At 35.6% G+C, this 14,659-nt stretch overlaps 1 protein-coding gene across 31 annotated transcripts in view; it reads right to left on the bottom strand.

Moving 5' to 3' along the window:
- ADGRL2 (adhesion G protein-coupled receptor L2) overlaps positions 1-14,659 on the bottom strand; it is a 631,707-nt gene that overhangs the window by 32,823 nt on the left and 584,225 nt on the right. For 18 of the 31 annotated variants that reach the window (XM_086717375.1, XM_086717376.1, XM_086717378.1 and 15 more), the window contains 5 exons: positions 9,324-9,617; positions 8,674-8,777; positions 7,367-7,552; positions 6,486-6,524; positions 3,455-3,638 (listed from right to left, as the gene is read on the bottom strand). In XM_086717375.1, coding sequence (XP_086573501.1) covers positions 3,455-3,638; positions 6,486-6,524; positions 7,367-7,552; positions 8,674-8,777; positions 9,324-9,617 — 807 coding nt within the window. The remainder of the gene's footprint in view (positions 1-3,454; positions 3,639-6,485; positions 6,525-7,366; positions 7,553-8,673; positions 8,778-9,323; positions 9,618-14,659) is intronic. The other 13 variants (XM_086717394.1, XM_086717396.1, XM_086717389.1 and 10 more) reach the window with 3 other exon arrangements.

Genomic DNA, 14,659 nt, shown 5'->3' with positions numbered 1-14,659 from the left:
TTTGAACCTGTTTATGTTAATTTTTAAAAGTATGACAATGGCACTGTGTTTTTAATGCATGGGATACATTTTAAAGTATTGAAAGTAATAATAATATGATGTTAAAATTTGCTTTAAAATACAATGGTGAGAGTAATAAGTGAAATAGGGTTAACTAGATGTCGAAGATGGGTGATTTTTTTGTCAACATGAAAAAATTATGCTCCTCTCAAGATATTATTAAGAAAATGAAAAGAAAATCACATACTGAGGGAAAATATTCACAGTACCTATAACCAGCAAAATACCTGAATAATAGATACATAAGGAATCTTTATAACTCATTATTAAGAAGACAAACAATCCAATTAAAAATAGGCAAAATATATGGACACTTCACAAAAAGATACATGAAATGGTCCATAAGCATGTAAGAGTTGAACAGCTATCAGTAGTAAGTAACTTAGCAATTACACAAATGCAAAACAGAACCAGTATGAGATGATACTACAAACTACTCATATGGGTAAAATCAAAAGGATTGACAATCCTAAATGTTCGTGAGGATGTGGAGTGACTGGAAGTCTCATAGCACTTAGGAGTATGAAACAGTATAAACACGTAGGAAGATGGCAGCTTTATCAGTAACAGCGGAAAAGTAGAAACAACGTAAATGCCTAACAAGTGAATAAATACACAATTAGTGGTGTTTCCTTATAATGGAATACTACTCAGCAAGGAAAATGAACGACTGCATTATTGATGCTCTTACCAACACAGATGAATCTCAAAAACATTGTTCTGTGTAAAAAATGCAAGATCAAAAAGAGTACATACGGCATGATGCCATTCAACTAAAGGTCCAGAAAAGGCAAAGCTAAATTAGTGACAGAAAAGAGACCAGCGATCACTGGGGGCTGGGGTATGAGGAGATCTACTGCAAGAGAATCAAGGGCCCTTCTGAGGTGATGTTGGTCACATGGGTGTGCATTTGTCAAAACTCACCAACCGTACACTTAAAACCACTGCTTGTATTATATAGAAATTATACCTCCAAATTGACTTTAAAAAGCTATAATCAAATATAATTATATGAGATATAATTATACAATTTTTATGAGGTCATGTATTATAAGGGTAAATCACACAATAAAGTTAAACTAAGGATTCAAGGAGAAATCGCTAAGGAGTCAAATCAAATTGTCTTAATACCTAAGATATTGTAGCCATGCCCTAAATTTAGTTAAGAGCTTTGGGAAAGTGAGGACATAAAGGAATAATGGACTATTTTAGTCCTCATGTCTAAAAAGAGAACAAGTCCCAGGAAAAAGGTAAATGCTTTCCTCATACTAAATCATGGATGGTATTTGCCACCAAATTGTTTGTATTTTAGAAATCAAAAGTACATGTGTACTACATTCTATAACAAACTTCACCAACAATGTCTTTTGTTATTTTTTTTATTTTTTTTTTTTAGTTTTTTTTTTTAAATTTTTTTTTCAACGTTTTTATTTATTTTTGGGACAGAGAGAGATAGCGCATGAACGGGGGAGGGGCAGAGAGAGAGGGAGACACAGAATCGGAAACAGGCTCCAGGCTCTGAGCCATCAGCCCAGAGCCTGATGCGGGGCTCGAACTCACGGACTGTGAGATCGTGACCTGGCTGAAGTTGGACGCTTAACCGACTGCGCCACCCAGGCGCCCCTTTTTTTAGTTTTTAAAGTAATCTCTACACCCAACATGGGGCTTGAACTCACAACCCCAAGATCAAGAGTCACATGCTCTACTGACTGAGCCAGCCAGGTGCCCTGTCTTTTTTCAGGTAAAAATTTAAAAAAAGAAAAGAAAAGAAACCAGCATGAAGTGTAATACTTTAGAACTCTTGAAAACAGGTATTAGAAAAAAAATATTCCCGGACATTTACATTTTCAGACTAGGTCTCAAGCTGCCATATAATTATCTCAGATATCTAATTAACAATGTGTCCTGTATATATGCTAAGCTGATGAAGCTGATGGGAGCACAGCATATCAGCCTGGCCCATCAAATATTTCTGCATACTTGGAAAGGGTATAAAAGGGAAATTTCAGGTGGTTTTTTTTTTTAATAGCCATTAGAAGATTTTGAAAACAAATGTAGGTCAAACGTGCCACTTCAAATAAGACTTTCTACGATTCATCCTCTAAGATGATCAACTTTACACTTTTTTATCCTTACAGGTATATCACTGGAAAAATTTGAGAAGAATTGTTCAATGTATATCTTAGGAATGTTACTGGGCTAGCAAATAAATTAGCCAAAAATAATGAAAGTTTTGGACAAAACAGAGAGCTTTATTCATTCTGTATTACTACTAAGGCTGTGGCAGAGTACCATTTTCCTTATGACCGCTATCCCAGATCACGGCAGGCCAATTTACATACTGTCGCCTCGTTTCACCTAATTTGAGGTTACTGAGTTCTTTATCATTCCCAAAGCTCAGAGTACACAAAAACATACGGTTTTAATAACACTTTATTTCTTTCTAAAAATTCAGTTATTTAAAATAAACTTAAGCCTTTGACTTTAAATGCAATTATCATAATCTGATTTATACACCTTTATTTTCTCATTTTAAAACATGAAGTCCCACGATTTAGGCAGGTACAATTAGGCAATAAGATATGGGATCCCACATAGTTTTTTCCAGTATCTATTGCACCAATGCACTCTTTTGGTGGAAGGAATAGTCTGTGTTCCCTTTTGTTTTTTGTTTGTTTATATTTATGCTTGGGAAACTTTTTTGCTTTGCTAAGATATTATAAACGTCATCTGAGTTCACCCTCTCTGAATAACCAACAATTCTAAATCATTCAAGCCTATATTAATATAATTTTACTGTACTTACTGAGTTTTTCAAATATCATCAAAAGTGAATTCCTACCTCTCACGGCCAGCATTTAAAATGCTAAATTGTGCTTCGAAACTATCTGCAGCTATTTTGCAATCTATGAAGCATGTATATTCTGCATTATGGGAGATGTAGTTCGTTGACCACATTTTCACCTGAAGGCAGTTGTGTTTAGTATAAACATTTGGCTCAAATTCTGTGTGCCTAAAATATTTGACCGGGAGGATACATTCCAGAAAGTAATTTAAATTCATTAGGAACATGTTATATAAAATGGGAAAGCGTTTTCCCCAGTTCCACAGCAAGCACTTTCATTACTTACGCAATCCATATTCTGGCATTTAAGTACTCTAAACTTCTTTAATGATTTTTCAGTTGGAAAAAAAAAACCTACATAAAACCAACTTTTAAAAGATACAGAGAGATTTTGGCTTCTGCATTAATTTTATGAAGTGTGATCAATAAATTGTAATTTGACAAAAGAGAAGTTTGGCTCTGGGAAAAAACAGATTCAGAAGGGAAGCATCATTCTCTTAAACACGTACCTTCTAAATCAAAATTAAAGCTGACAATATATTCACTTACCAATATTTTCTGTGGGCATTGAGACCCTGGTTGGTTCTACAAGATTGTCAGCCAGGACAAAGGCGCCTTCTTCCAATGTATCGAGTAACATCGTTGCTGTGTGCGCTTGTTCAGAAGAATTCATGTGTTTCCAGGATTCCAAAGCTTCAGGCCTCAGAAGATTGTCCACTGTGTCGACAATTGCCTGCATCCATTAGAAAACTATCATTAGTTTTGACTGCTTCTAGTACCAAGGTGATTTTCACTCACTGACTAGTGACAATTGTGATATTTATCTGTCATGATGATTTACTCTCATTTCAAGATGGAAGAGCACCTGAACAACATCTACCTGGCCAACTTGAAACATATCTTACCATCTCAAAATGGAGCTGAAGATTAGTAGAACACTATTTGATTTTAATGGGTAAACGTAAAAAGATGGCTCGTTTATACTCATCTAATAGTATCTCAACTGTCAAAGAGAAGTACAACCAACATCAGCTCTTAACCTGAGGAATTACTCTTACACACATGTCATTCCTACTTATAACCTCAAGATTTAAATGTTCTAAATAGAAAGCCCTGAGATCTCTAGAATAGCCTGATATTTATGCTTGAAAAGTTAAACCACACTGTCTTTTAGAACATGAACTAAAACAGTAATCAAAATAGTGCCTTATACCACTGTCTACTTATTACCTTTGGGAAAAAAACCAAGATGATTTCAAAGTTTATAAATCATCTGTGTGCATTTCACTCTTCCAATTCCCTGTCCAGCTAGAAAACACTTGAGAGTATACCTTAGTTCATAAACAATGATCTGTTTTTAAAAGAATCAGGAGAACAATCCAAATATTTAAAGCCTATACTAATAATTTTAGGACAACAGAAAAGTAGAATAAGGTCTTCACAACCATCCAAGTTGTAAATGTTCATATTTGTAGGTTCAATTTATTACCAACAAAATAACATTAAATAAAAATACAACCCAGTCAGTTAAGCAACTGAAGGCAGGCTTTTGTACTGATAACTACAGCGTACATTGACTATGGCTTGGAGAGCTGAAATCACTAAGTTTATTTACTCTATCCCATTTACCTAGTCATAATATGTCATTAAGGCCATATATAAGTTGTTTTGATCTATTGGTAATCACTGAGGGAAAAGAACATACATCGTGCAAAGAACAACAAAAATCGCTACTTTGAGGTACGATATTGGAATAAGCAAGGGGAAAAGTTGTTTGAAGCTACTGTCAGAGTAAGATTAATTAGCTTAATCCATCTTAATATCCTCGTTCTGTCTGCCTTGTGAGCCACCACGACCTTCCTGGCAGGTGGAAGATACTTCCAAGTAGCGTTAAAGGCTTTTTTCTCTCTCTAATGGGAGATAGAATAGTCAAAATGCTCACAGTGATACTGCTGCAGCCATTAACTAGAGTGGAACAGAAATTGGTCTGCTGAGGCCAGATTCATTAGTCACCAAGAAATACAGACTGGAGCCTCTAATCTAAGTTACAAATGAATCCTCTGTCACCAAGTGGGAACTCACTTCATTTGCATAGTGTAAGTCAGCTTCTGATTTGTAATTTAAGTAGTTTTATTAGTCTTATCTGGGCAGAGAAGCTCATTTGAGAGATACTGAAAATGACACTGGTCAGAAATTAAGGTCACGCTGAAACTCACTACGCATACACATAACTCGCTGATGACACAAGTTTTTATTAATTTGAAACACTCCGTATTTATTACCATTTGTACTTTTCTAGCGGAATCAAAAATGATCATTAGCCTAATCATATTCCTTAAGTAGTCTCTCCCTGCCAAAGAAAGAAGGCTATTCTTTTCCCACTGAGATCTATGTCCTGGGCAACATACCAATTATTACATTTCACACATTAACTAACACCTTAAAGGTGAACTGAAAATTTCAGTATGACAAATTCTACACACTTCAGCAGTTATTTCTTTGCCCCCATTAAACAGGCTAAAAAGGAAATTCAGAATATTACTACCTAAAAACAGACTTTCCCGACACCTTTCCTTTTGTAAAGTTTTCAGATCCAACACTGTCTATTACGAGCTAGTGACAGGCCCCCCCCTTTTTTTTTTAAGCTCTTGCAACTAAAACTGGTAGTCATGGCTTTTGAATAACCTCTATTCTACAAAACTACAGGGTTTTTCGTTTTGTTGTCCTATGTATGTGAATTAGTTCTTCAAGGTATGATTTATTAAGGATACGGCCCCCAGAGGAGTAGGATTAGAATATAACCACCCCCCCAAAAGAAACTTCTAAAATTCACATAATAAAACAAAATGCAATCGGGTATTATTATTTTGATCTATCACACAAAACCAGCGTGACACACTTCCACTGTCAGCCTCAGCATGCTTCCTATTACTTGGATATACCAGGGAGAAAAATCGGCTGGAGTGAACAAGGATTCTGAGCCAAACAGAGGCTTTCTGTTTCTATTAGCCTGATAAAAACCAACATAGAACATATATTGATAACACTGTCACATTATTTATATTTCATTTCTAGTAACCCATCCCCATATCAACCTGCTTCTAGAAATGACTCCTAAAACTTTCAGGACAAAGCCTTTTTTTTTTTTTTTTTATTTAAGAGTACACCACAGAGATAAGAAAGCAGTGACTTTTTCATGCACATACATTATGACTCTACAGTCTTTGATATGATAAACTGCCAAGAATATATCATAGCTGTTTTACTCAAGTTGTTTTTTAATCCACAGAGATGACAACAGGAAACAAAGAGACTGTATGATTACTTTCCAATTCAGAGGATATTTCATTAAAATTCTTGCATATTTGGATAAATGAAGAAAAAGCAAAAATTATAAAAGTAAATTATTTGCTTATTCTGAGAGTAATATACCCGAGAAAAGCCAACATTTGTACAGCTGATATGGGGCACATTATATAATTATCAAAGACTGAAATACATTGGATCATGCAGCAAGATGAGAAAGCGTGGCAGGTAGCTGAAGGAGGGAGAAAGCAGGGTGACAGCACAGGAGAGATACCTTAAGGTAAGCCCTGCATGTCTTCTCTCGTTTTTGGAGCTTTTTAGTAAAAGAAAAGAAAATCAGAGGTTAGATTTTATCTGTCGAAATGAGGAAAAAAGAAATCCTCAAAACTTAGGCTTGTGTTCCTGAGCTCAAAGTTTATTATGCACAGCAGTCCTCTGGATTTTTGTGAATTTACGCTGACTGCCAAAACTGCACATTTACAGTTTATAGCTGCATTTTATTAAATATACTAATCCAAAGCACTGTGATAAAACTAGAGCCAAAATATGTGGTTAAAAGAAACAAAAGTGTCTACTTTTTAACCCTATAAAACCATATTAGCCACGGATTTTGGCTTAATAGGAATCCCATAGGCTTATTTTATAGTATGGTTCAAAGAGCTACCAAGTTTTTGTCATATTAGGAAAGATTAAGAGCACTAATAACACCATCCTCTTAGAGAGGGAAACCTGTCCTTCTCCCCAAACCTGCAATTGAAAACAGTATTACAGTGGCTAACATTCCTCTATGCGGTACAATTTTGCTGCCACCGTAAGAGTTGCATGTATTAGCGTCCAGAGTGTATGAGGTGTGTAACACATAATCTCTTCAAGTGCAGATAATGTGTTTGTAAGTGGGAGTACTGACCACGATCAGGCAATGTTTGCTACCAACTAAAATCTCCCTCAGAGATTTTAACTTTTTTTTTTTTTTTTTTTTGTCATGTTGCTCCTTTCTCAACTCTAATTCTCTCTTGGGAAATTAACCGAATTAGAAATTTTGTTTCTAAGTATATGTCAAGCATGGGGGGGGCAGGGGTTTGGCAGTCCAACGCTAGAAGAATGAAGAGCTGCCATATAAAATGTCTGACTAAATAACAGGAAATTCCTACCTACCTTGTTATAACTCCGTCCAGCGGAATCCTTTTCACTAGGTTTCAGTTCCTGCAGCTGTGCATCAAGAATGTCCACCAACTGCTCCATCAATCTCACCGAAGAACTCACATCTCCAGCAAACACTGGCCCTTTGGTATGTTTCGCCAGTTCATTGGCAAGACTAGCAGCGTTTTCTCCACTTCTGATCTGAAATGACAATTTATATTATCTCAGTATGACTTCTTGTTCTGTTTGTGGCTTCTTGTTCTTTTCCCGAGTATCTCTGTTGTGGTGAGAGAAATAGTTGCAAATATGTCAAAATCTGCAACTAATTGAGACCAGTAACTTTCTCTTCATTTCAGATGATTAAAGGTTCTTAAATCCTCAAGACACAAAAGAAATTCTTAACCAGACCTTGAAAAGAAATGAAAAGAAAAGAAAACCAGAAATCCCTTTTTTTTTTATTTTTTTTTAACTTTTTTTTTTTTTTTTTTTTTTGGGACAGAGAGAGACAGAGCATGAACGGGGGAGGGGCAGAGAGAGAGGGAGACACAGAATCGGAAACAGGCTCCAGGCTCTGAGCCATCAGCCCAGAGCCCGACACGGGGCTCGAACTCACGGACTGCGAGATCGTGACCTGGCTGAAGTCAGACGCTTAACCGACTGCGCCACCCAGGCGCCCCCAGAAATCCCTTTTTAAAAAAATCTTTTAGATAGCTCTCTCTCAATTTCACTACCACCATTTTAAACAGCTGCTTAAAAATCTGATTTATTTATTCCAAAGATCCAGAAATTTAAACCAGAATGTAATCAGCATGATACTGGGAGGTGTTATCTACCACTTGCTTGCATTTCAGAAAGGTGAATGAGGAAGGAGAAACTAAAATGTCACTGCATTATACTGTAATATTAAAGTTACTAATGCCTTTTAAAGTCATTTTTATTGATTCTATTATAATCATCTGTGATATAAAGCATAAACATCTGCTTGCATTCTGTGGATTCAGTTGCAAACTTAATGATATTTGATTTATTAGGCCAATGGACTATTTGTCTTACAAACATCAAAAGAAACAGAACAAACTAAATATGAATGAAATTAAGCAAGTATGTATTCATTAAAAAGCTTAACATAGAAAACAGCATGCCCCAAAACATATGTAACTTTGAACAAATAGTTTACAGACAAAACTATGCATAATTTTTTAAATTTTTATACTGAACAAAGAGCAATGAAGCTGGTTTTAACATACAAAGCTAAATTATTTATGTTAGACGTTAAAGCCCTTAATCACCAATGTGTATCATATTAAAAGGTTCCAACCAACCTTCTGAGCCAGCTGATTTACCCAGTGTGAGGTACAGTTGCTAAGATCGGGGCCCTTAGGGTTCCATGTTCCAGTGGAAACCATGCAGAGATAGGAGGCAGTTCCTGCAACAGATGTAGAAAACAACAGTGAAATTGAAACCATTTTTCTGCAGGCATTCGGGAAATCAGCTAGGATGATACTACTCTGCATGTTAAATTTTGAATAAACGCTAATGGAAGTGGTTGACAATAACTGACAAAAAGTAGGGTATAATGCAGATTGTAAACAGTAAATATAAAGTCAGCATTGAAGTATCAGACATTTACAGCAAACAAACAAAAAGCCCTTGATTTTCTTGGGACTCATCCAAAATGATACTCCTAATGAGAAAGGCAGCTGTAAGAAGCCTCACTGGAGTCCATGGGCAAAAAATGCCACACTTGACCCAGGTCTTTAAAAGGGAGAGGTAATTCACAGCCCGACCTTCAATAACTTTTGCAGTTTATGAACCGTTAAGTTGTCTACAGATGTTTTGTTACCAAAGTTAACAAAAATAATAACAGAGGTAGTTATCATCAATGTCTCTCTTTCCTCGAAATCACCTCGGTGTAATTCAGAACCAACTTACTGAATTTAAAAATAGACGTTTGGCATTTTACAAGAAATACCTCTTGTTCCCTTGGGACACGGTCGTTCAACCATCATTCCCCTTTGTGTCTGAGGCCACTTTATCCCCCTCGCGTCTAATGCCTCGCAGAATCTCTCTGGCAGGGGAAAAATATTTGTTACAGGAGGAATTTTGGTTGTAGAAACTGCTGGAGGTGGTTTTGTCCCCTTGCTTCCTTCCTGTGATCCGGCTACGGTTGTGCTCATGGGGCCTTTCTGTGAAGCAGTGCTTGTGGTTGGTACTGTGGTTTTGAACAGCTCAGCTGAAGAAGTTATTGTCACAGCTGTGGTAGGCACTATGGAAAAAAGATGAGTATATTAACCTCAAACACACACTTGCACTCACATACAGGCACACACGGGAACATGTATAGGCACAAACACAACACAAAACCCCTCCCATCCAGTTACCCCAAGTCCAACGAAATGAGAATTAGTGAGAACGCTAGTAAGGTCGGAGAAAGAATAAATCCATTCATTTATGTCAATTTACTCATATTGTTGACTAAGTGATGGTCGTGGAGGCTCTACTATCGGTTTGTCTGTTCGACTCGAATTGTGTTAAGTCTGTATCTCAATGAAATATTTGAGAGTACAATTTAAGTATATTTTATGATGCATCATCCAACAGAAACCGAAGGTCGGTTTTAAATAAAGTTGCGGTGTCCACACCAAAGATATTATATGTTAAATGAAACAATATGGAAAAATTCTTTTTTATATAAATTCATACCCTATAAATAATCAAAGTATCAATAAAAACCTGACAATTATATATAATTAAGACAACAGAAAATTTAAAGTCACCCACTCTACATCTTGCAGGAAAATAAATACTGTGACATCTTTCCACCCAGCAGCCATTCTTGCTTGAGAGAATTTTGAGCATGCCTGATTAGATCCAAACAGAAGATAAGCTTGGCATGCTTGTGCTGTGTTAGTAAGGAAACATCTGAGGCTTCGTTAGGCATATTTACATTTGAAAATGTAGGCAGAAAAAGCAACTCTTCTGGTCACAGGTTACAATGCAATCTCTTATCAAGATAACAGGTTAGATCAAATCATGCCTAATTTGAAAACAACCCTACATTATCTTACCGACTTGAACAAAGAGTATAAAAGGAAGCACAGTTACACATTTAGAGTATAAACTTAAAAAGGAAATTATTTTAAAAGGTTGACTTCTAGCATTACTTTCCAACTGTTAAATCCACCAGGTTAAAAAATAATGGAGCTTAATGTTTCCTTCATTAACTACCATTTAATTAGTTTAAACCATGAAAATTCTGTCAGTAAAACTTTAATGCTATCATTTAAAATCTATTAGGGGGCGCCTTGGTGGCTCAGCTGGTTAAGCGTCCGACTTCGGCTCAGGGCCGGATCTCCGGGTCTGTGAGTTCGAGCCTGCCATCAGGCTCTGTGCCGACAGCTCAGAGCCTGGAGCTTGCTTCGGATTCTGTGTCTCCCTCTCCCTCTGCCCCTCCCCTACCTGTGCTCTGTCTCCCTCTGTCTCTCAAAAATAAAAAAAAAATACATTAAATAAAATCTATTAGGTGATCACACTAAAGTTTTATCAACACTTATAGATTACTGTCTCTTAAAACCTTATACATATGATGCTGTAAATTTCAACGATTTGAGTACAGCAAATTAAAAATAACTATTTTTCAAAAATCTTACAAAAACATTAAGTTATTTTATGCTTTCTCTATAATGTGAGAAACAAACTAGAACTTTAGAACTTAGAAAACAAGTTTATATAATCACTAATATGTTTAATATTTTAAGCTGTGGTCCATAAATATTTATATAATCCTGCCACTACTGACACAGTTTCCTAAGTTCACCACAAAAAGTAGTGTGCATTTGCTTTAGTTCTTTAGCAGTGAGATATCTCTTGTTGTCCGTAAATGCATACTGCACACTTTCTACACCTTTTTTCCTTCTTTCGCAAGAGAAATTTCTTAATCATGTGTTTTATTTCCAGGGCATAATTTATTGACCATATGAGAGATGCCTGTGTACATTAGTCAAACAACATGTCTAGCCAGCTGCTGCAGAAACCTATTCAAACCTGTCTATCTTTTCCTGTAAAGCACTTGCCTGACATCTTGTTAAACCTCTGTAATTTTCTTTTGATTACAATGCAGCCAGGCTTTCAGTGCTTTCTCAATTAACATTTGTCAAAAGCATCACAATCTTTTACAGAAGTGTCAAATGACTGCCTCTGAATCAAATCTTAAAGAGTAGTGGGGAATCGGAGCAAAAGGAAAAGGGCAGAGCAAAATGGTTTAGTGCCACACCGTCTTATGTATCTCTTGACACCGCATTAAGTGGTACATATTTAATCACTGAAGTACGAATTAACAATACTGCAATTAGCGATCCGTTACCTAAACATCCAGGGAAGATTCATAAAAACTGAGTCAAGGTAGGTAATAAAATGACCTCTGGTAAATGCACAACATTTCATGCAACATGCAATGTGTTTTTGAGAAAAAAATGTCATACATTTTCACCTTTTCTTCATCAAAAGTTTAAAGGGAATCAACACATTCTTCAAAGATAAATCAATGAAATATTGGGACATTGTGAAAAACATGAAAGTAAACTTGTATGTGGCAAAATTAAACCCTTCCTAAAGACCATGAGGATCTCTGGAATTTTGCAAGGCTGAAGTTTAGCACCTTCAAGGAAAGCCATTTTTTCTAGTGACAAAGCCACAAATGCAGAGGTTGTTTCTAAAAATTAATATTTCTTCCAGAAGTGAAGACAGGTCCCAACAGGGCATCTGATAATGATAAAAGCCTACACTTATTCAGCATTTATGTACCAGATGCTATGCTAATCACCATTCATGGATCATCAGATCATCTTATTTAATCCTTGCCACAACCCCGTGAAGTAGGCACTATGATTATCTTCCTTTTACAGATGAGAAACTTGAGCCATGGAGAAGGTTAGGCAATTTGTTTAGGGTCACCTGGCTATATTCTTAAATGTTATGATCTTTCCTACATAAAAGATTTTCATAGACTCTCGAAAAGTATGGCACCCCCCCAAAACATTCTGCCCTTATTTTAGAGCATTTACCTGAGACTTTTCTGTGTAAATCTCTAAAACAAGACAACATGCGGGAAGATAACATAAAATACTAGAGCAAGAGATGATAAAAAGTTTCATAATGAAACTGACATGGCAAAAGATTCAAAACTCAAGAATACCCTAAAAATGGTAACAGAAAACACACGGCAACCCACAATAGAATTTTATCTCAAATCTAGTCTGATTTTACAAAGTTCTGTCCCAGAGTTATCAGGGTGTTATGTCAAACACTCAGATTAAATGACTTAGCATTCTGCCTACGCTTATCATTTGAGTATAGAGATGTAGGAACAGTGCTAAGAAAGTGCTAATAAACACACTTAAGAACTACCCATGAAAATTTCAACAAGCACATACAGAATGCTTCAATTTACTATGATGGTGTTTACTAACAACAGCATCCATTTATGCTACGGGTAGCACTTCCCTCATCCAGGTCCAAGAACCCACTCACTGTTCACTGAATAAACTCCAGTTATTACAGTGAGTCCATGGCCTGGAAAGGCAAAACTGTGTATTCATTAAATTTACTTTTATTCAATGTCTAAAAATAATGATCATCTTTTATTGAGCAGTCATGATCAGTGGAAAGAGGTTTCAAGAAATATGGATTCTTGAATCCACTTCCTAAATAAATCAACCTATTTCTGTTGATAAAATTTTCTTCTATTATTGAAGTGTCATACTTCAAAATTACTCCAAGACAAATATTCAGGAACTTTCAAAACCCAAGACATCGTGTTTTTTCAATAATATTTGAAATATCAAATTTGCAGACAAAGTAAATAGAAAGCAATTCAGATTAAGAAATATAAAAGAGTTTATAAAAAAATAACTGAAAAAGTTTTTCCTAAGCCCACTCTAGAGAGGGAGAAGGTGAAAAGAAAAACAGACTTAGTTTAGAGAAATGGAGTGAATGAACTATGCAGAGATCACATAAGGTTAAAAATTCAAAGAAAAAAAAAGATGTATTTGAAAACCATGATTAGGGTAAAGAAATAATATACTTGCCCTGTTAGGAATAAAAAGGCTTGGGTTTATAAATGGGGAAAAGTATTGAAGTTAATACACTATGCAACAGTCCACAACAAAAAATGAAAGGAGTGGTAATTTTACCATTTTATATACCAATGTATATACACCTTGGTAACACACATGGTTAAGCAAAGCCAGTACACAAGACTCTGAATTACAGCCAAACCAGTCAATCATTGCTTTATGACAGCTGAAGACCTGAATTCTCTGATTGCTTTGTCCTATCAGTTTTGTGGATCTTGCTTCTTAAAAGCTGACAGTAGCTTATTGATTTGACCTAAATTGATGGGCCAGAATAGTTCTACAAGGCCCCATCTCCATGCATATAGATATCAGCACACATCTTGGATGAGAGAGACAGGAGTCTCTAAAAGCATATGAAGATAAATTATAAGAAAGAGAGAAGAGAATATGGTTCCAACAGCAGCAAGAGAAATTTAGGTCATATAAAACTTTTTTTACCATTAAGGGCTTAATAAGGGGTCAATATGAATTCTCACTTTCCAGGAGTATTTAAGAATGGCTAAATATACTGGATAACAAAACACAGTTGTAGGAACACAACTACCAAATATGCCAAGTTTCTCATTTTCAAAGCAGATAACCGCTCTTTCCAAAAATATCTGAATTATCACAGACTTTTTCATCTGAAATGGATCAAATTATTTACCAGAAAATAAGCCACATGACATTATTATTCATCTTATATTGTGTGACCAGTGGACAGGGCAATGATTCTTTGTTGAATTGAACCTGTAACTCAATTTATTCACAACCCTTCAGTTGTTGCCTGACTATGAATTTGCATTTCTAAAAGTATTTATTTCTTTTTTTCCTAATAGAGGGGAAGAGATTTTTTTGCTGCCCAAAACAAATTTAACAGCTGTGAGAGTAATACAGGTTACAAAAAAGATTAACACAAGGATCAATACACAATGTCAAATTTTGTCAATTTCTGAAGTTTGCCTTTAACAAACCTATAGGGTAAAGAAGAAGGATGGTAACTAGACAGTTGAGATACAGGAAACATCCCAAATTACTGGTCCTATGGGAAAAAAGATATGTCTAAATTTAAAAGTAAATGATTCTATATTATCAATAAAAATTTTTATGCCTCAAAGATTTAATTGCTGAAAATTTAACAACAGACATTACCACTGTAATTTTAAGCTTAAAAATTTCAGACGTACATGAATTA

The sequence above is a fragment of the Puma concolor genome, chromosome C1, assembly GCF_028749965.1.
Source record: "Puma concolor isolate L17-30 chromosome C1, mPumCon1.1.hap2, whole genome shotgun sequence".
NCBI lineage: Eukaryota > Metazoa > Chordata > Mammalia > Carnivora > Felidae > Puma > Puma concolor.
Note: the sequence above shows the minus strand (reverse complement) of the source record. Positions and strands in the feature narration are given on the sequence as shown.